Source organism: Salvelinus fontinalis, chromosome 31, assembly GCF_029448725.1.
Source record: "Salvelinus fontinalis isolate EN_2023a chromosome 31, ASM2944872v1, whole genome shotgun sequence".
NCBI classification, from domain to species: domain Eukaryota; kingdom Metazoa; phylum Chordata; class Actinopteri; order Salmoniformes; family Salmonidae; genus Salvelinus; species Salvelinus fontinalis.
The window spans coordinates 16,811,623-16,833,003 of NC_074695.1; the positions used below are offsets into that span (position 1 = coordinate 16,811,623).

The 21,381-nt window shown below is 48.0% G+C and overlaps 1 protein-coding gene across 1 annotated transcript in view; it reads right to left on the minus strand.

Annotated features, from left to right (window-relative positions):
• Positions 1–21,381, minus strand: part of LOC129829666 (rho guanine nucleotide exchange factor 25-like) — a 103,136-nt gene that overhangs the window by 14,774 nt on the left and 66,981 nt on the right. The window contains exons 2-7 of the mRNA XM_055891516.1: positions 20,038–20,399; positions 16,966–17,076; positions 6,920–7,044; positions 5,058–5,124; positions 4,391–4,494; positions 4,221–4,290 (exon numbers count right to left, since the gene is read on the minus strand). Of these exons, the coding sequence (XP_055747491.1) occupies positions 4,221–4,290; positions 4,391–4,494; positions 5,058–5,124; positions 6,920–7,044; positions 16,966–17,076; positions 20,038–20,399 (839 nt within the window). The remainder of the gene's footprint in view (positions 1–4,220; positions 4,291–4,390; positions 4,495–5,057; positions 5,125–6,919; positions 7,045–16,965; positions 17,077–20,037; positions 20,400–21,381) is intronic.

A 21,381-nucleotide genomic window follows, 5' to 3' on the forward strand; every position in this document is an offset into this window, starting at 1 on the left:
CAATAAGGCTCCTCCAGAGTTTGTGATTAATGGTTGCGTTGTTTCGTGCCTAAGAACAGCCCTTAGCCGTTGTATATTGGCCATATACCACACCCCCTCTGGCCTTATTGCTTCAGTATACAATGCAGTTAACAATAGCTTTAGATTCTAAATAGGCCCACAAAGTAGTGTGAAACACTGCTGTAAGAGCTTAAGGATTCATCCCACGAGGAGGTTACAAAACCAAGGGTTTGCAAAACGAGGGGGTTACAAAACCAAGGTTTTGCAAAACGAGGAGGTTACAAAACCAAGAGTTTGCAAAACGAGGGGGTTACAAAACCAAGGGTTTGCAAAACGAGGGGGTTACAAAACCAAGGGTTTGCAAAACGAGGAGGTTACAAAACCAAGGGTTTGCAAAATGAGGAGGTTACAAAACCAAGGGTTTGCAAAATGAGGAGGTTACAAAACCAAGGGTTTGCAAAACGAGGGGGTTACAAAACCAAGGGTTTGCAAAACGAGGGGGTTACAAAACCAAGGGTTTGCAAAACGAGGAGGTTACAAAACCAAGGGTTTGCAAAACGAGGGGGTTACAAAACCAAGGTTTTGCAAAACGAGGAGGTTACAAAACCAAGAGTTTGCAAAACGAGGGGGTTACAAAACCAAGGGTTTGCAAAACGAGGGGGTTACAAAACCAAGGGTTTGCAAAACGAGGGGGTTACAAAACCAAGGTTTTGCAAAACGAGGAGGTTACAAAACCAAGGTTTTGCAAAACGAGGGGGTTACAAAACCAAGGTTTTGCAAAACGAGGGGGTTACAAAACCAAGAGTTTGCAAAACGAGGGGGTTACAAAACCAAGAGTTTGCAAAACGAGGGGGTTACAAAACCAAGGGTTTGCAAAATGAGGAGGTTACAAAACCAAGAGTTTGCAAAACGAGGGGGTTACAAAACCAAGAGTTTGCAAAACGAGGAGGTTACAAAACCAAGGGTTTGCAAAACGAGGAGGTTACAAAACCAAGGGTTTGCAAAACGAGGGGGTTACAAAATGGAAGGTAACAAAACTTCAGGAATCGACCTTATTAGACAAAACGTATCTCTCTTTTAGCACAAATTAATATGTCTGTTTGACTGGCGAAAATGTATCTGGAATCTACAAAGATCAATGTGTGATGATGTCTTTCTCTGAGCCATTGCCCATTAAAAGGAAGGAACAGAACAAAGAAACAATTATTTGTCTTTAAGCGAAACTGAAGTTGCCCCTCTCTCTTTCTCACATACTCTCTCTCCTTTCTCTCTCTTTCTCTCTCCCTCTATTTCTCTCACATACTCTCTCTTTCTCTCTCCCTTCTCTCTCCTCATCTGGTCCAGTCTAGTGTGACTAATTGTCAGATGAAAGAAGAGCAGCTGTGGTAAACCTGGGAGTGGTAATGTGTGTGTGTGTGTGTAAGTAATGGAGTTACCTGTGAATGAACATATGTATAATGTACCCACAATGCTGTCATGCTATCCTCCACGTAACCAGAGCCTTTGACAGCAGAGCAACCTAACTCTACCTTCGACCTAGCACTTCTTCTGAAGCTCTGCATCCTGGAGACCAGACCAGGTAGGGGAATTACAGGATGTCTATGGGCCAGGGGGCTAGGAGGCTGTGAGGAAGAAACACTGCAGTCAATGTGTTGTTGTGAACAGATCAGTACTGTATGGCGAGGGCAAGCTCTGGTAGTGCCAGCGATAGAAATCAGCTGTTTTCTTTGAGTGTGAGTGTGAGTGTGGGCGGCAGGTAGCCTAGCTGTTAAGAGCGTTGAATCAGTCACCTAAAGGTTGCTGGTTTGAATCCCCGAGCAGAATAGGTGAAAAATCTGTTGATGTGCCCTTGAGCAAGGCACTTAACCCTAATTGCTCCTGTAAGTCACTCTGGATAAGAGTGTCTGCTTAAAGACTCAAATGTAAATTTAAAAAAATGTGTCGGGGGGTCAAAATGCTCTAAATATGTGGTTGCTTCAAGATGTGTATTTACGGTCTTGTTGGTATACTGAACAAAATTATAAACGCAATGATTTTACTGAGCTATAGTTTATACAGACAAATCAGTCAATTGAAATAAATTCATTAGGCCCTAATCTATGGATTTCACATGACTGGGAATACAGATATGCATCTGTTTCTGTAGTCACAGATATATAAAAAGAGGGGTGTGGATCAGAAAACCAGTCAGTGTCTGGTGTGACCACCATTTGCCTTATGCAACGCGACACATCTCCTTCACATAGAGTTGATCAGGCTGTTGATGGTGGCCTGTGGAATTTTGTCCCACTCCTCTTCAAATGGCTTTGCAAAGTTGCTGGATATTGGCGCCAACTGGAACACGCTGTCGTACACTTCGATTCAGAGCATCCCAAACATGCTCAATGGGTGACATGTCTGGTGCGTATGCAGGTGTAACGATTGTTGTTGGAAGGATGGTCGGACCAAGATGCAGCGTGGGGTAGGTTAATCATTTTTTATTTAAGATAACCGGCACAAAACAAGAAAGAGTAACAAACGAAACGTACAGCCTTGTAGGGCTAAAAAGCAACAATACAAAATCAAGATCCCACAAACAACAGGTGGAAAAAGGCTGTCTAAATATGATCCCCAATCAGAGACAACGATAGACAGCTGCCTCTGATTGGGAACCATACCAGGCAACCATAGAAATACACAAACTAGAGTACCCACCCTAGTCACACCCCGACCTAACCAAAATAGAGAATAAAAAGGCTCTAAGGTCAGGGCGTGACAGCAGGTCATGAAAGAAATGGGACATTTTCAGCTTCGAGGAATTGTGTACAGATCCTTGCTAAATGGGGCTGTGCATGATCATGTTGAAACATGAGGGGATGACAGCGGATGAATGGCCTGACAATGGGCCTCAGGATCTCATCACGGTATCTCTGTGCATTCAAATCGTCAACAGTTCAAATGCAATTGTGTTTGTTGTCCGTAGCTTATGCCTGCTCTGCTCTTACCATAACTCCACTGCCACCATGGGGCACTCGATTCACAACATTGACATCAGCAAACCGCTCGCCCACACAACCCATACACGTTGTGTGTGGTTGTGATGCCGGTCGGACGTACTGCAGAATTCTCTAAAACGATGTTGGAGGCGGTTTATGGTAGATAAATTAACATTCAATTCTCTGGCAACAGCTCTGGTGGACATTCCAGTCAGCATACCAATTGCACAAACTTGAGACGTCTCTGGCATTGTGTTGTGAGACAAAACTGCACATTTTAGAGTGGGCTTTTAATGTCCACAGCACAAGGTGCACCTGTGTAATGATAATGCTGTTTAATCATCTTGTTGATATGCCACACATGTCAAGTGGATGGATTATCTTGGCAAAGGAGAAATGCTCACTAACAGGGATGTAAACAAATTTGTACACAAGACCAGAGAAATAAGCTTTTTGTGTGTATGGAACATTTCTGGGATCTTTAATTTCAGCTCATGAAACATGGGACCAATACTTTACCTGTTGCATTTATATTTTTGATCAGTATATTTGGGACCGCTCAGTAAAAAAATCTCTGTTGATCAGCAGCTTATCGACCAGATACAGTACATGGGCAGATATAGTCATCTTTAGGGCCGGAGGAAAATAGCCACCATATCAAAGAGTCTAGTCAAGTGTTTATTATTCATGTGGCTTTTTTCTGCTTGCTTCTTCAAACTGCAGCTGTTTTTCTCCACATGCTTCCTGACCGCTCGGTCCAGCTACACACACACTTCCTGACTGACCGGTTCTGTCTGGGCTGGTCAAGATGCTAGCCAGCCTGTCTGTGGCTAGGAAAACACAGGCAGGTCTGAAATCCTTGGTATCAACAACACGGAAGTGGAGGGTGTGTGTGTGTGTGTGTGTGTGTGTGTGTGTGTGTGTGTGTGTGTGTGTGTGTGTGTGTGTGTGTGTGTGTGTGTGTGTGTGTGTGTGTGTGTGTGTGTGTGTGTGTGTGTGTGTGTGTGTGTGTGTGTGTGTGTGTGTGTGTGTGTGAGGGGGCGAGTGAGGGGGCGAGTGAGGGGGCGAATGTTAGCAGCTGAAATACAGAGATGTGTTGGTGGATAAATAGGAGCTTTTCATGTGTTTTCCTTACAGCGTTATACCTCAACAGACACCAAATGGACACAGGATACACCTGTATCTGTGTGTGTCCATGTGTGTGTCCGTGTGTGTGTCCGTGTGTGTCCATGTGTGTAGACTCACATGCTTTATGAAAAGTTGGGCCAGTCTCTCTGGTTCTGCTATACATTTCTCCAGCTCGCCCATGAAGTAGCTAGAGAGAGAGAGACAGGTTACAAACATCATGCGCACACACACAAAGACACACACCATGTGCACACACACACACACAGTACAGTATCGCCGATACTCACTCTTTATGCCAGTCGAAAATTTGATGAATATTTCCGAACACGATCTTGTCTTTTCCCTTCATGTCGTCTGGTATACCTTTAGTAGTCATAGTAACCATGTAGCCCTGTACAGGAAACATACAGCCAACCTCAGATCTCATATCCTGTACTTACTGACTGGGATTCAAGCCCAGGTCTCCTGCACACAACAAGACTATGTTAACCTGTTGAGCTAAAGTCTATGTATTAACGCCACATATACTGTACACCTACTTACCCGGAAAACAACTATTTCTGACTTGGAAAAGCTTTCCAAACATAGGCATGTCGCTATTATGTTGCTATAACATCACTGGGCCAAAAATAACTTTCGGAAGTCTTCCATTTCTTCACCTAGAATATATCAAACTCTGTCAGACTATACTAATATATATATATTAATAAAATCAAACCCAATAAAATAAATGTCTGTTTTTGGAGCCAGACCAAGCTGTGTTGAAAGAAACTGAAGGTGTTGCGTTGACAAGGATTTCCAGGCCAAATCATTGAATAACTGGGTGTTGGTTCTTCTTCTGCCTTGGTTGATACAAAAGTTGTCAGATTTCAAACTCCAGCCGTGAAACAGTGGTTTCTTCAGCCACTGTTGATATCACTGTCCCTGGAAATGGTTCTAATACTGTATTCTCACCTCTACTATGCGCCCCAGGTCCTCCACATACAGTTTCTCTGTCTCTAGGAGTTCCTTTAGTACGTACCTGGACAGAGAGACGATACTGACTGTTGGTCATCCCCATCAATACAAAGTCTTTCCAAACAGTCTTGTCTGTTTAAAGGGGCAATCTGCAGTTGTTACATCCATTTTTGGACTTTTAAAATAACTATATGTACAGTTGAAGAAGTTTACATACACTTGGAGTCATTAAAACTCGCTTTTCAACCACTCCACAAATTTCTTGTTAACAAACTATTGTACAACTTGAAAGTATGCTTGGGGTCATTGTCCATTTGGAAGACCCATTTCCAACCAAGCTTTAACTTCCTGACTGATGTCTTGAGATGTTGCTTCAATATATCCACATAATTGTCATGCCTCATGATAGCCATCTATTTTGTGAAGTGCACCAGTCCCTCCTGCAGCAAAACACCCCCACAGCATGACGCTGCCACCCCCGTGCTTCACGGTTGGGATGGTGTTCTTCGGCTTGCAAGCATCCCACTTTTTCCTCCAAACATAACGATGGTCATTATGGCCAAACAGTTCTATTTTTGTTTCATCAGACCAACCAGAGGACATTTCATCAAGAAGTACAATCTTTGTCCCCATGTGCAGTTGCAAACCGTAGTCTGGATTTTTTATGGCGGTTTTGGAGCAGTGGCTTCTTCCTTGCTGAGTGGTCTTTCTGGTTATGTCTATATTGGACTCGTTTAACTGTGGATGTAGATACTTTTGTACCTGTTTCCTCCAGCATCTTCACAATGTCCTTTGACGTTGTTCTGGGATTGATTCACACTTTTCGCACCAAAGTACGTTCATATCTAGGAGACGGAACAAGTCTCCTTCCTGAGAGGTATGACGGCTGCGTGGTCCCATGGTGTTTATACTTGCGTACTATTGTTTTGACAGATGAACGTGGTACTTTCTGGGTTTGGAAATTGCTGCAAAGGATGAACCAGACTTGTGGAGGTCTACACATTTTTTTCTGAGGTCTTGGCTGATTTCTTTTGATTTTCCCATGATGTCAAGCAAAGAGGCACTGAGTTTGAAGGTAGGCCTGAAATACATCCACAGGTACACCTCCAATTGACTCTAATGATGTCAATTAGCCTATCAGAAGCTTCTGAAGCCATGACATCATTTTCTGGAATTTTCCAAGCTGTTTAAAGGCACAGTCAACTTGACGTATGTAAACTTCTGACCCACTGGAATTGTGATAAAGTGAATTATAAGTGAAATAATCTGGCTGTAAACAATTGTTGGAAAAATGACTTGTGTGACATGCACAAAGTAGATGTCCTAACCGACTTGCCAAAACTATAGTTTGTTAACAAGAAATTTGAGGAGCGGCTGAAAAACGAGTTTTAATGACTCCAACCTAAGTGTATGTAAACTTCCAACTTCAACTGTATATGTCAACAGTCTAAGCCAACCGATCTGTTTTGCTACATAGTTGCGCATTCATGAGTTTTGTTGCTAAACAACCAACCCGTCCATAATATAACTTGTAAATATCTCATGAGCTTAGTTCCAGTATCCAGTTCCATTATCTTTCCCCATCACAACCCCAAGCTTGTTTTACTCCAACTCTGTAATTATAAACAAACTGTATCGGCTCAAAACATGGTTAAAACTATCATGGTCAGTCCTTCACCAAAATAGTGGTGGGTTTAACCCATTTGTAATTGTTTGAACTGCAGATTGCCCCTTTAAGATAATTGTTTGCAGCTATACATGATGTTCATGGAAATGCTGTGTTGTACATCAAACTTTGATCAGTTTTAGAGTAAGGGGTAGTAAGGGCAGTGTTGTGTAATTACAGTTGAACCACTTACATGCTCTTCTCTAAGGCACTCCTCCTCTCCTCCTCACTGTCAGCCGCCGCTGATGATTGGCTGGGGGTGTTTTCCATCAATACTGAGACGTTGTCATCTGGACAGACATTGGTGGACTGAATATCCTGGTCAAACAGACGGGACAGGGAATAGGGTTATGATATAATCTGTGGTCCGTTGACATTCTGAAGATAGTGTGTGAGAGTGAGAGTGAGAGTGAGAGTGAGAGAGAGAGAGAGAGAGAGAGAGAGAGAGAGAGAGAGAGAGGTGGAGGCAAGGTGTTAGAGAGATAGATCAAATAAGGAAGAGGGAGGCAGAGTGAGGTAAAGAGAGAGGGAGAGGCAAAGTGAGAGAGAGAATGAGAGGATAATGATGCAGGTTGCCAAGGTGACCAGGGAGGGAGGAGGAGCAGCCAGACACTATGGACCATGACAGAAAGAAGGGGAACTCACTGTCACCAATAATGGTGTAAGGCAGGGTTCCCCAAACTCGGTCTTGATAACGAGTTGGTTGTTTTTATAAGCCAGGACAAAGTCTAGGAACTCTGGTGTAGGATATGGTGAAGTCACCATGAAAAAGGAGTGAGGGAGAAATATTGGACAAGTAACGGAGTGTGGTGTACAGAATGTCTTGGGCATAGAGACAGTACAAATAGACAGCACTGAACATGGTGTCATCATGGATTTCCACATCCAATTCATTCAGGAAGTGCCTGACAAAGATCTGCATACGGATCCCAGCGACCTAATCAGTTGGATTGATGAGGTATGCATGAGGCTACTTTCCTGGAATTTACATCAATTCCCAAGGAGATTTTTGAATGAACATTGAAGCATTGTCTACACATTCTACACTACAGTAATGCTTGTGTGAGCAGTAACATACACTCTTATGCTTGTCTGAACATACAATATCTTGTTCTTGTTCAGTGTCATGTTCATTGGCCACAGTCTTCCGATCGGCATGTACATCATTTTAGAATAGTGGTTGTCAACCTATTTACGCCTGGCCAAGCATACACACCAGAGGAGGCTGAGAAGTTTGGTGGGAGGAGCTATAGTAGGATGAGCTCATTGTAATGGCTGGCGTTCCATTTATTCCATTCCAGCCATTACAATGAGCCCATCCTCTTATAGCTCCTACCAGGAGAATGCTTCCTGCCCCAACTCATAGTGCCAACTGTAAAGTTTGGTGGAGGGTGAATAATAGTCTGGGGCTGTTTCTCATGGTTCGGGCTAGGCCCCTTAGTTCCAGTGAAGGGAAATCTTAATGCTACAGCCAACAATGACATTCTGGACGATTCTGTGCTTCCAACTTTGTGGCAACAATTTGAGAAAGGCCCTTTCCTGTTTCAGTATGACAATGCTAGCAGGTAACCTAGTGGTTAGAGCGTTGGACTAGTAACCGAAAGGTTGCAAGATTGAATCCCCGAGCTGACAAGGTAAAACTCTGTCATTCTGCCCCTGAACAAGGCACTGTTCCTAGGCCGCCATTGAAAATAAGAATTTGTTCTTAACTGACTTGCCTAGTTAAATAAAGGTTAAAAGAAATCCCCCTAGAGCAAAGTGATGTCCTTACAGATATGGTTTGTCGAGATCGTTGTGGAAGAACTTGACTGCACAGAGCCCTGACCTCAACCCCATTGAAAACCTTTGGGATAAATTGGAATGCTGACTACGAGCCAGACCTAATCCCTCAACATCAGTGCCCGACCTCACTAATGCTCTTGTGGCTGAATGGAAGCAAGTCCCCGCAGCAATGTTCTGACATCTAGTTGAAAGCCTTCCCAGAAGAGTGGAGGCTGTTATAGCAGCAAAGGGGGGACCAACTCCATATTAATGCCCATGATTTTGGAATGAGATGTTCAACGAGCTGTCGTCCACATACATTTGGTCATGTAGTGTAAATGGGCTATAATTTCCCATCAACTTCTGCAAATGTGACCTTTTACTAAAGCTGCAGAGTTCACTGTGTGTGTGGTTGTGTTGTTGTGTATACTTCTCTGTGTGTGTGTGGTTGTGTTGTTGTGTATACTTCTCTGTGTGTGTGTGGTTGTGTTGTTGTGTATACTTCTCTGTGTGTGTGTGGTTGTGTTGTTGTGTATACTTCTCTGTGTGTGTGTGGTTGTGTGGTTGTGTATACTTCTCAGTGTGGGTGTGGTTGTGTTGTTGTGTATACTTCTCTGTGTGTGTGTGGTTGTGTTGTTGTGTATACTTCTCTGTGTGTGTGTGGTTGTGTTGTTGTGTATACTTCTCTGTGTGTGTGTGGTTGTGTTGTTGTGTATACTTCTCTGTGTGTGTGTGGATGTGTTGTTGTGTATACTTCTCACTGTGTGTGTGGATGTGTTGTTGTGTATACTTCTCACTGTGTGTGTGGTTGTGTTGTTGTGTATACTTCTCACTGTGTGTGTGGTTGTGTTGTTGTGTATACTTCTCTGTGTGGGTGTGGATGTGTTGTTGTGTATACTTCTCTGTGTGTGTGTGGTTGTGTTGTTGTGTATACTTCTCTGTGTGTGTGTGGTTGTGTTGTTGTGTATACTTCTCTGTGTGTGTGTGGTTGTGTTGTTGTGTATACTTCTCTGTGTGGGTGTGGATGTGTTGTTGTGTATACTTCTCAGTGTGTGTGTGGTTGTGTTGTTGTGTATACTTCTCTGTGTGTGTGTGGTTGTGTTGTTGTGTATTCTTCTCAGTGTGGATGTGTTGTTGTGTATACTTCTCTGTGTGTGTGTGGATGTGTTGTTGTGTATACTTCTCTGTGTGTGTGTGGTTGTGTGGTTGTGTATACTTCTCTGTGTGTGTGTGGTTGTGTTGTTGTGTATACTTCTCTGTGTGTGTGTGGTTGTGTTGTTGTGTATACTTCTCAGTGTGGGTGTGGTTGTGTTGTTGTGTATACTTATACTGTTGTGCTGACAGGTCTCCAGCCCTCCAGGCCTCCAGCAGAGCTCTACCCTGGCTGACAGGTCTCCAGCCCTCCAGGCCTCCAGCAGAGCTCTACCCTGGCTGACAGGTCTCCAGCCCTCCAGGCCTCCAGCAGAGCTCTACCCTGGCTGACAGGTCTCCAGCCCTCCAGGCCTCCAGCAGAGCTCTACCCTGGCTGACAGGTCTCCAGCCCTCCAGGCCTCCAGCAGAGCTCTACCCTGGCTGACAGGTCTCCAGCCCTCCAGCAGAACTCTACCCTGGCTGACAGGTCTCCAGCCCTCCAGGCATCCAGCCCTCCAGCAGAGCTCTACCCTGGCTGACAGGTCTCCAGCCCTCCAGCCCTCCAGCAGAGCTCTACCCTGGCTGACAGGTCTCCAGGCCTCCAGCCCTCCAGCAGAGCTTTACCCTGGCTGACAGGTCTCCAGGCCTCCAGTCCTCCAGCAGAGCTCTACCCTGGCTGACAGGTCTCCATCCCTCCTGCAGAGCTCTACCCTGGCTGACAGGTCTCCAGCCCTCCAGGCCTCCAGCCCTCCAGCGGAGCTCTACCCTGGCTGACAGGTCTCCAGCCCTCCAGCAGAGCTTTACCCTGGCTGACAGGTCTCCAGCCCTCCAGGCCTCCAGCAGAGCTCTACCCTGGCGGACAGGTCTCCAGCCCTCCAGGCCTCCAGCAGAGCTCTACCCTAGCTGACAGGTCTCCAGCCCTCCAGGCCTCCAGCAGAGCTCTACCCTGGCTGGCAGGTCTCCAGCCCTCCAGCCCTCCAGCAGAGCTCTACCCTGGCTGACAGGTCTCCAGGCCTCCAGCTCTCCAGCAGAGCTCTACCCTGGCTGACAGGTCTCCAGCCCTCCAGGCCTCCAGCAGAGCTCTACCCTGGCTGACAGGTCTCCAGCCCTCCAGGCCTCCAGCAGAGCTCTACCCTGGCTGACAGGTCTCCAGCCCTCCAGGCCTCCAGCAGAGCTCTACCCTGGCTGACAGGTCTCCAGCCCTCCAGGCCTCCAGCAGAGCTCTACCCTGGCTGACAGGTCTCCAGCCCTCCAGGCCTCCAGCAGAGCTCTACCCTGGCTGACAGGTCTCCAGCCCTCCAGCAGAACTCTACCCTGGCTGACAGGTCTCCAGCCCTCCAGGCATCCAGCCCTCCAGCAGAGCTCTACCCTGGCTGACAGGTCTCCAGCCCTCCAGCCCTCCAGCAGAGCTCTACCCTGGCTGACAGGTCTCCAGGCCTCCAGCCCTCCAGCAGAGCTTTACCCTGGCTGACAGGTCTCCAGGCCTCCAGTCCTCCAGCAGAGCTCTACCCTGGCTGACAGGTCTCCATCCCTCCTGCAGAGCTCTACCCTGGCTGACAGGTCTCCAGCCCTCCAGGCCTCCAGCCCTCCAGCGGAGCTCTACCCTGGCTGACAGGTCTCCAGCCCTCCAGCAGAGCTTTACCCTGGCTGACAGGTCTCCAGCCCTCCAGGCCTCCAGCAGAGCTCTACCCTGGCGGACAGGTCTCCAGCCCTCCAGGCCTCCAGCAGAGCTCTACCCTGGCTGACAGGTCTCCAGCCCTCCAGGCCTCCAGCAGAGCTCTACCCTGGCTGACAGGTCTCCAGCCCTCCAGCCCTCCAGCAGAGCTCTACCCTGGCTGACAGGTCTCCAGGCCTCCAGCTCTCCAGCAGAGCTCTACCCTGGCTGACAGGTCTCCAGCCCTCCAGGCCTCCAGCAGAGCTCTACCCTGGCTGACAGGTCTCCAGCCCTCCAGCAGAGCTCTACCCTGGCTGACAGGTCTCCAGCCCTCCAGGCCTCCAGCAGAGCTCTACCCTGGCTGACAGGTCTCCAGCCCTCCAGCAGAGCTCTACCCTGGCTGACAGGTCTCCAGCCCTCCAGCCCTCCAGCAGAGCTCTACCCTGGCTGACAGGTCTCCCTGACTGCTTGACACGGATCACTACCAGATGTTCTCTTATCTGGTAGAACCCCACAGCAAAGATACACACACACAGCTCTCTTTCTACGCCCCCCCCCCCCCTTCACTCCTCTATTGTTCTTGTTTTGTTTTTCTACCCAGAAGCCAACTTTAAATCTGTAAGAGTTTTAATAAAAGCTGAGAGCACGGTGTTCCTGTTGTTTATGCCTTATTGAGGTGGAGGTAGGATGTGCGTGTGTGTGTCTCTCTCTCTCTCTCTCTCTGTGGTGTCTGTCTGTCTGTCTGTTTCTGTGTGTCTGTCTGTGTCTGTGTCTGTGTGTGTGTGTGTGTGTGTGTGTGTGTGTGTGTGTGTGAGAGAGAGAGAGAGAAGTAGAGGGGGTGTTCTAAGAAGTCTTAACTTTTTCTCTTCCTTTCCTGAAAGAGAAACAGTAAATCTGTCAAAGGAGGGGAGGAAGGAGAGAGAGAGAGATGGAGAATGACAGTAATAGAGGGAGAGGAATAGGAGAGAGGGAGAGAGACCCTGAGATGACTGACCTACATACTTTAATACCTCTCTCTCTCTCCCTCTCTCCCTCTCTTTCCTCTCTCCCTCTCTCCCTCTCTTTCCTATCTTTCCTCTTCTGGCAGTACATACTGAACCAGTGATCTCCTTCCCTTCTCTCCCATCTGTCTCTGACTGTGTGTAATCCTGCCATCAGAGCCTTATGACTGGCTGCTATAATGAACTGCAGGGGAATGACCCCCTCCCTGGGTCATGTTCAGTAGGGCACACTAACAAAACATTTGGAAATCTGTGTTGTTATTGGAAAAGTTCAGATATAGCTCCCTTGTTCCACTCGGTTTCAAACCCTTTTATCAATACTGACCCTGGTAAGAGTCCAGTAGGAATGAGCGTGTTTTGTCATAGTGTTCACTATCCAGGCCCCCTTACAACCCTGTTCTCTGTTCCAAATGCCATCTATACCATTTGCTGTTGCCGTTCACACAATTCCAATTGTTTGATGTGTAAATGAAAGAGCAAAGCCATTGTTTGGACTCATTTCCTGAAACAGTAGACATCTTCCATTACATTTCTCCTCTCAGTGCTATTTTCTTTTTATCTGTAGTGATTTTCTTTGTAGTATGTTAATGCATCCATCACACAGAACCCTGACTAGGTTGTGTCCCAAATGGTACCCTATTCCATATAGTAGTGCACTATGTAGGAGATAGGGTGCCGTTTGGGAAGCTAACTTAACAAACCTTCCCCACTGGACTGCCTCCTATTGATGAACTCTGAGAGGACCTTGAGTTCATCTAGGTGTGTGTGTCTGCGTGTGTGTCACGATCGTGTGGCGGATTAACGGACCAAAATGCAGCAGTTGGAAAATAAGCCATCTTCTTTATTAAACACAACGAAGATGAACACGACACAAAAACTCTATACAAACTAAACAAAACAACAAAACGACCGTGAAGCTACAAACGTTGTGCACAAACATACAGGCTACAAACGTTCTTACATAGACAATTACCCACAACCAATGAGAGCCTATGGCTACCCTAAATAAGGCTCCCAATCAGAGACAACCGAAATCAGCTGTCTCTAATTGGGAACTCATTCAGGTAACCATAGACTCTCCTAGATAACTAACCAACATAGACAACGCTAGACATATACACTCAACACAAAACCATCTACTACACCCCATAACCCCTTTACCAAATAAACACCCAAAACCAACAAAACATAAACATTACCCATGTCACACCCTGACCTAACTAAAATAATAAAGAAAACAAAGAATAATAAGGCCAGGGCGTGACATAACCCCCCCCTTGAGGCGCGAACTCCGGGCGCACCATACACAGTCTAGGGGAGGGTCTGGGTGGGCTCCCCTCCACGGTGGCGGCTCCGGCTCTGGTCGTAGTCCCCACGTCACCACAGTACCTAACCACCTCCTAGGCTTCCTCCAAACGACCCCCCTCCACATTAACCCCATTGCATTAAGGGGGAGTTCCGGACTAAGGGACAGCTCCGGACTAAGGACCAGTACCAGGGTAAGGGGCAGTACCAGGGTCAGGGGCAGCACCAGGGTAAGGGGCAGCACCAGGGTAAGGGGCAGCACCAGGGTAAGGGGCAGCTCCAGGGTAAGGGGCAGCTCCGGACTGAGGAATGGCAGCTCCGGACTGAGGGACTGCAGCTCCGGACTGAGGGACTGCAGCTCCGGACTGAGGGACGGCCCATGGCTGGCTGACAGATCTGGCTGCTCATGGCTGGCTAACGGATCTGGCTGCTCATGGCTGGCTAACTGATCTGGCTGCTCATGGCTGGCTAACTGATCTGGCTGCTCATGGCTGGCTGACGGATCTGGCTGCTCATGGCTGGCTGACGGATCTGGCTGCTCATGGCTAGCTGACGGATCTGGCTGCTCATGGCTAGCTGACGGATCTGGCTGCTCATGGCTAGCTGACGGATCTGGCTGCTCATGGCTAGCTGACGGATCTGGCTGCTCATGGCTAGCTGACGGATCTGGCTGCTCATGGCTAGCTGACGGATCTGGCTGCTCATGGCTAGCTGACGGATCTGGCTGCTCATGGCTAGCTGACGGATCTGGCTGCTCATGGCTAGCTGACGGATCTGGCTGCTCATGGCTAGCTGACGGATCTGGCTGCTCATGGCTAGCTGACGGATCTGGCTGCTCATGGCTAGCTGACGGATCTGGCTGCTCATGGCTAGCTGACTGATCTGGCTGCTCATGGCTGGCTGACTGATCTGGCAGATCCTGTCTGGTTGGCGGCTCTGGCAGATCCTGTCTGGTTGGCGGCTCTGGCAGATCCTGTCTGGTTGGCGGCTCTGGCAGATCCTGTCTGGTTGGCGGCTCTGGCAGATCCTGTCTGACGTACGGCTCTAGCGGCTCCTGTCTGGCTGGCGGCTCTAGCGGCTCCTGTCTGGCGGACGGCTCAGTGGGCTCATGGCAGACGGGCGGCTTTGCAGGCTCATGGCAGACGGGCGGCTTTGCAGGCTCATTGCAGACGGATGGCTCAGATGGCGCTGGGGAGACGGATGGCTCAGATGGCGCTGGGGAGACGGATGGCTCAGATGGCGCTGGGGAGACGAGCAGTTCAGTCAACGCTGTGCAGACGGCAGACTCCTGCCGGCTGAGGCGCACTGTAGGCCTGGTGCGTGGTGCCGGGACTGGTGGCACCGGGCTGGGGACACGCATCTCAGGGCTAGTGCGGGGAGCAGCAACAGGACGCACAGGACTCTGGGGACACACAGGAGGCTTGGTGCGTGGTTTAGACACTGGTGGTAAAGGGCTGGAGACACGCACCATATAGCTAGTGCGTGGAGGAGGCACTGGTGGTACTGGGTTGGGGCGGGGAGGTGGCGCCGGAAATACCGGACCGTGCAGGCGTACTGGCTCCCTTGAACGCCGAGCCTGCCCAACCTTACCTGGTTCTATGCTCCCCGTCGCCTGACCAGTGCGGGGAGGTGGAATAACCCGCACCGGCCTATGTAGGCGACCCGGGGACACCATGCGTAAGGCTGGTGCCATGTACGCCGGCCCGAGGAGACGCACTGGTGACCAGATGCGTTGGGCCGGCTTCATGACATATGGCTCAACGCTCAGTCTAGCCCGGCCGATACGTGGAGCTGCAATGTACCGAACCGGGCTATGCACGCGTACAGGAGACACCGTGCGCTCTACTGCGTAACACGGTGTCTGCCCGTACTCTCGCTCTCCACGGTAAGTACAGGGAGTAGGCGCAGGTTTCCTACCTGACTTCGCCACACTCCCTTTAAGGCCCCCCCCAAGAAATTTTTGGGTTGTACTCACGGGCTTCCAGCCTTGTCTCCGTGCTGCCTCCTCATATCGCCTCCTCTCGGCTTTCGCTGCCTCCAGCTCTTCACGAGGGAGGCGATATTCTCCAGGTTGATCCCACGGCCCCTTACCATCCAGTATCTCCTCCCATGTCCAGAAATCCTTTGTGGGTAGGTCCTGTTGCCGCCTTCCATGCCGCTTGGTCCTATGGTGATTAATTCTGTCACGATCGTGTGGCGGATTAACGGACCAAAATGCAGCAGTTGGAAAATAAGCCATCTTCTTTATTAAACACAACGAAGATGAACACGACACAAAAACTCTATACAAACTAAACAAAACAACAAAACGACCGTGAAGCTACAAACGTTGTGCACAAACATACAGGCTACAAACGTTCTTACATAGACAATTACCCACAACCAATGAGAGCCTATGGCTACCCTAAATAAGGCTCCCAATCAGAGACAACCGAAATCAGCTGTCTCTAATTGGGAACTCATTCGGGTAACCATAGACTCTCCTAGAATACTAACCACCATAGACAATACTAGACATCTACACTCAACACAAAACCATACACTACAACCCATAACCCCTTTACCAAATAAACACCCAAAACCAACAAAACATAAACATTCCCCATGTCACACCCTGACCTAACTAAAATAATAAAGAAAACAAAGAATAATAAGGCCAGGGCGTGACAGTGTGTATCTGAGACAAAGAAACTATGTTTGATCAGCCAAGCCCGGCAGTGGTGGTGGTGATATGGGATCCTTCGGACGTCCATACTCTAAACCCTAACCCTAACCCCTAGCCTTACCTTAACCATAACAACCCCTACCTAAAGGTGAACCCCTTTTAGCCTACCTTTACTATTTAAAAAGTCAACTTCAATGGGTGGTAGGGACGTCCCAAGGATTCCGGATAGAACGGACCCTGAGAGATGTTTCATAGCCAGGTCTGTATCAGGCGCCATGGAAACAAAGCCTTGTGTTGTACCCATGTCACCTACCGGTCTGTTTTTCGTCCGAGGAAATCATTAGACTCTCCCCTGTCCCCATATACACTGAGCAGCAACAGCTAATGCCTTCTATAGATTATCAATAGCATTATTCATCAGTCTGATTGATTGTGTTTTTTTGACTGTGTAATCTGTGACCATGTTGATAAGATTGTATGGCTGTATCTACCTTGTTTAGCCTCTTAGACCTAGGCATTTGCTCAGGGGCCTAACACCAGTTGTCAGGTTTCAGGCAAGGTTTGTCAACACGCAAACATGGTTTACTGAACCACCTCTGTTACACAGGGCTGTGTGTTGGAACAGACTCGTGTGTGTGTATTTGTTTGTTCGTTTGAGTGTGTGTGTGTGTGTGTGTGTGTGTGTGTGAGAGGGCTGTGTGTGTGTCTGTGGTTTGACTCACCTGTGTGTTGTCAAGTGCAGTACAGCCCTGTAGTGAGTCAGCCAGGTAGCTGGGAGAGTTTAGGGTTGCTGAGGAAAGCTCCTCAGGACTGGCCAACCTATACCTGCACTCCTACAACAAACAAACAAACAAACAAACAAACAAACACACACACACACACACACACACACACACACACACACACACACACACACACACACACACACACACACACACACACACACACACACACACACACACACACACACAGAGGGAGAACATCATTACTCAACATAACACAACAACATAAACATCAACAACACATTAAATCCTTGCAACACTGACTTTCAGAAACATCTCCAGGGGTGAGATAGCAGAATCACCATCTCCAGGGCTGTTATTATATAACTAACTAGCATTATGACTGTAATCACACTGTGACCATCCACCATGTGTACATCATGTGGGTAAACTATGGGTAAACCATGCAGCAGTCAACTGTGTTTGGTATTCATTGGTTAGGTACTGTACTGTCAATGGGCTGCGGTTGGGCAAGCTGTTGGTAGATATTTACACAGAAAAGCTAGTTGATTTCGATCTTATATGTAGATATTTGCTCAGGAATAGTGATCTCTTTAACTAAGACCGTCGCCAAAACTAAGACAGTTCTGCCGAGTTGTTCTGCCAAGAAACAGAGGAAGGCTCCACACCACTCTCTAACTTGAATATATTGCTTAGTTCATTTCAGATTCTTTTATTTTGCTCTGTTGTAGCTTTGTCAACTATGTGTGTGTTTTCTATACCGGTTTGCTCCTCTCCCTGTAGGCTTTACAGACGCTCTCGACCCCTTGGTTGCAATCCTTCTAATTTAATGAACCCTGCACGCAAAACCTATGTGGAATTCCTGACGATCTGCGGTCCAGAACGCCTAGTTCATCTGAGCAGTATGCTGTGCATCCCTTGACATCGCAGTGGTGGCACGTCTAGTCATTTCTTCTAACTGGAGATTTTCTCACCAATCCATCTTCTCATGTGAATTCCATGCTGTCACTTGTCACTTGTCCACTTAAGCTATAACCCTTTCCCAGTCCCCTCCAACTCACAAGGCAGACAATACGGTTGACCTCATCTTTACTAGAGGCTGTTCACCTACTACCCCCCCAGGTCTCTGATCACTACTTTTTTTTGTTGTTTCCTTTTCTGTTTCCTTTCCTCCAACCCTAACCACTCAGCCCTTACCCAGATGGTCATGCTGTTTCCTTCTCTGTCTCCTTTCCTCCAACCCTAACCACTCAGCCCCCACCCAGATGGTCATGTTGTTTCCTTCTCTGTCTCCTTTCCTCCAACCCTAACCACTCAGCCCCCACCCAGATGGTCATGTTGTTTCCTTCTCTGTCTCCTTTCCTCCAACCCTAACCACTCAGCCCCTACCCAGATGGTCATGTGCCATCACAATCTTCACTCTCACTCTCCCATTACTCTCTCCTCTTCTATCCTATCATCTCTGCCTTCTGCTAAATCCTTCTCCCTCCTGTCTCCGTATTCTGCCTCTTCAACCCTACTCTACTCCCTTTTCGCATCCTATGACTCGTACTGTCCCCTTTCCTCCCGGCCTGCTCGGCCCTCCCCTCCTGCTCCGTGGCTGAGTCTCATTACAAACTTACAGAACAGGGCTGCAGGCAGCTGAGCGGAAATGGAGGAAAACAAATCTTCCAGAGGACCTATCATCCTTTCACCCCCTCCTCTCTACCTCCTCTTCCTCTGTATCTGCTGCTAAAGCCACTTTATATCACTACATTTCAAGTTTCTGCCTCTAACCCTAGGAAACTGTTTTCCACCTTCTCCTCCCTCTCTGCGGATGACTTTGTCAACCACTTTGAAAAGAAGGTTGACGACATCTGCTCCTCATTCACTCAGCATATTGAGTCCGCTGGTCTCTCTCTTTCACTCAGCCTATTGAGTCCACTGGTCTCTCTCATTCACTCAGCCTATTGAGTCCACTGGTCCCACTCATTCACTCAGCCTATTGAGTCCACTGGTCTCTCTCTTTCACTCAGCCTATTGAGTCCACTGGTCTCTCTCATTCACTCAGCCTATTGAGTCAACTGGTTCCTCTCATTCACTCAGCCTATTGAGTCCACTGGTCTCTCTCTTTCACTCAGCCTATTGAGTCCACTGGTCTCTCTCATTCACTCAGCCTATTGAGTCAACTGGTTCCTCTCATTCACTCAGCCTATTGAGTCCACTGGTCTCTCTCTTTCACTCAGCCTATTGAGTCCACTGGTCTCTCTCATTCACTCAGCCTATTGAGTCCACTGGTCTCTCTCTTTCACTCAGCCTATTGAGTCCACTGGTCTCTCTCATTCACTCAGCCTATTGAGTCCACTGGTCTCTCTCATTCAATCAGACTGTTGTTAATAGGCCTATCTTGTGATAAAGATATTAAGGGATTTCCACACATTATACTGATGAGTTGACTTATGAGGTCCATTTCAAATCTGTCAGTACCCATAGTCCCAATAGTCCCGATGTAGAGTAGCTAGTCCTCATTGTATGTACCCTGTATGTACAGTACCCGTCACAAGTTTGGACACACCTACTCATTCAAGAGTTTTTCTTTATTTTTACTATTTTCTACATTGTAGAATAATAGTGAAGACATCAAAACTATGAAATAACACATATGGAATCATGTAGTAACCAAAAAAGTGTTACACTTTTAACGTGTTTGAGATTTTTCAAAGTAGCCACCCTTTGCCTTGATGACAGCTTTGCACACTCTTGGCATTCTCTTAACCAGCTTCACCTGGAATGCTTTTCTAACAGTCTTGAAGGAGTTCCCACATTAGGTGAGCACTTGTTGGCTGCTTTTCCTTCACTCTGTGTTTTTTTTGGTTACTCCATATGTGTTATTTCATAGTTTGATAGTTTTGTCTTCACTATTATTCTGAAGAAAAACCCTTTAATGAGTATGTGTGTCCAAACTTTTGACTGGTACTGTATGTACTTGTATGTAATGTAGGTGTTTGTATCCCTAGTGTTCTCTACCTTTACAAAGGTTAAACTGGTGCTTAGCAATGCCTCTCCACTCACCATCTCGTTGTGTGTGATGGGTAGTATGGTGGTGAGGTGGTACTCTGATCCTAGGGGTCTGCCAAGCCCCAGCCCTCCCAGGCCCAGGTCATGACTGTGCCTAGAGGGGGGAATAGGAGGAGGGGATTTGCTTCCCCCATCCAACTTCCTGACCTGACGCTCCCCCTTGGAGCTGGCTGAGATGTTGACGGCCCCAGCGCTGAGCTTGCGGACTGGATTGGTCAGCCACTTCTTCAAGGTGCTTACGGAACGTCGCGAGCCTGGAGAGCTGGGTGCGGAGCTACAGGACACCGTCAGGGTCGGAGGCAGGGACGCCACGGAGGTGGAGATGCTACCCTCGCTGCCTGCCGCTGAGTATGAATCTGGAGGGAGGGAGAGGAGGGAGAGAGAACAAGAGAGATGGAGGGAGGGTTGCAAAGGTCACATAAGATCTCAAGAGAAGAGGAATGATAACTCTCTAAGTCAACGACTGGGATTTCTCACCTCTCCAGATAGACGAATGGAAGTTAAACTAAGGCAAAGTGCAGCAGTGGACACACAGCAGCAGACACATATTTTTGGTGCAGAACTAGAGCAGGGAAAATACGCTAGCTTAACAATGGATGATCATAGAGCTGGGTGACCACAGAGCTGGGTGACCATAGAGCTAGATGACCACAGATCTGGGTGATCATAGAGCTGGGTGACCATAGAGCTGGATGACCACAGATCTGGGTGATCATAGAGCTGGATGACCATAGAGCTGGACGAACATAGAGCTGGATGACCATAGAGCTGGATGACCATAGAGCTGGATGACCACAGATCTGGGTGATCATAGAGCTGGATGACCACAGATCTGGGTGATCATAGAGCTGGATGACCATAGAGCTGGACGAACATAGAGCTGGATGAACCTCAGATCTGGGTGATCATAGAGCTGGATGACCATAGACCTGGACTAAAGGGATGGAAAGGAGACCCCTCTCTCCCCTCTCCCTCAAAAGTAACTCTCCCCTCTCTCCCCCTCTCTCTACAGTAACACTCCCCTCTCTTCCCTCCCTCCCTCAACAGTAACTCTCCCCTCTCTCCCCCTCCCTCATCAGTAACTCTCCCTTCTCTCCCCCTCCCTCTACAGTAACATTCCCCTCTCTCCCCCTCCCTCAACAGTAACTCTCCCCTTTCTCCCCCTTCCTCAACAGTAACTCTCCCCCTCCCCTCCCCTCAACAGTAACTCTCCCTCAACAGTAACTCTCCCTCTCTCCCCCTCCCTCAACAGTAACTCTCGCTCTCTCCCCCTCCCTCAACAGTAACTATCCCTCTCTCCCCCTCACTCTCTCCCCCTCCCTCAACAATAACTCTCTC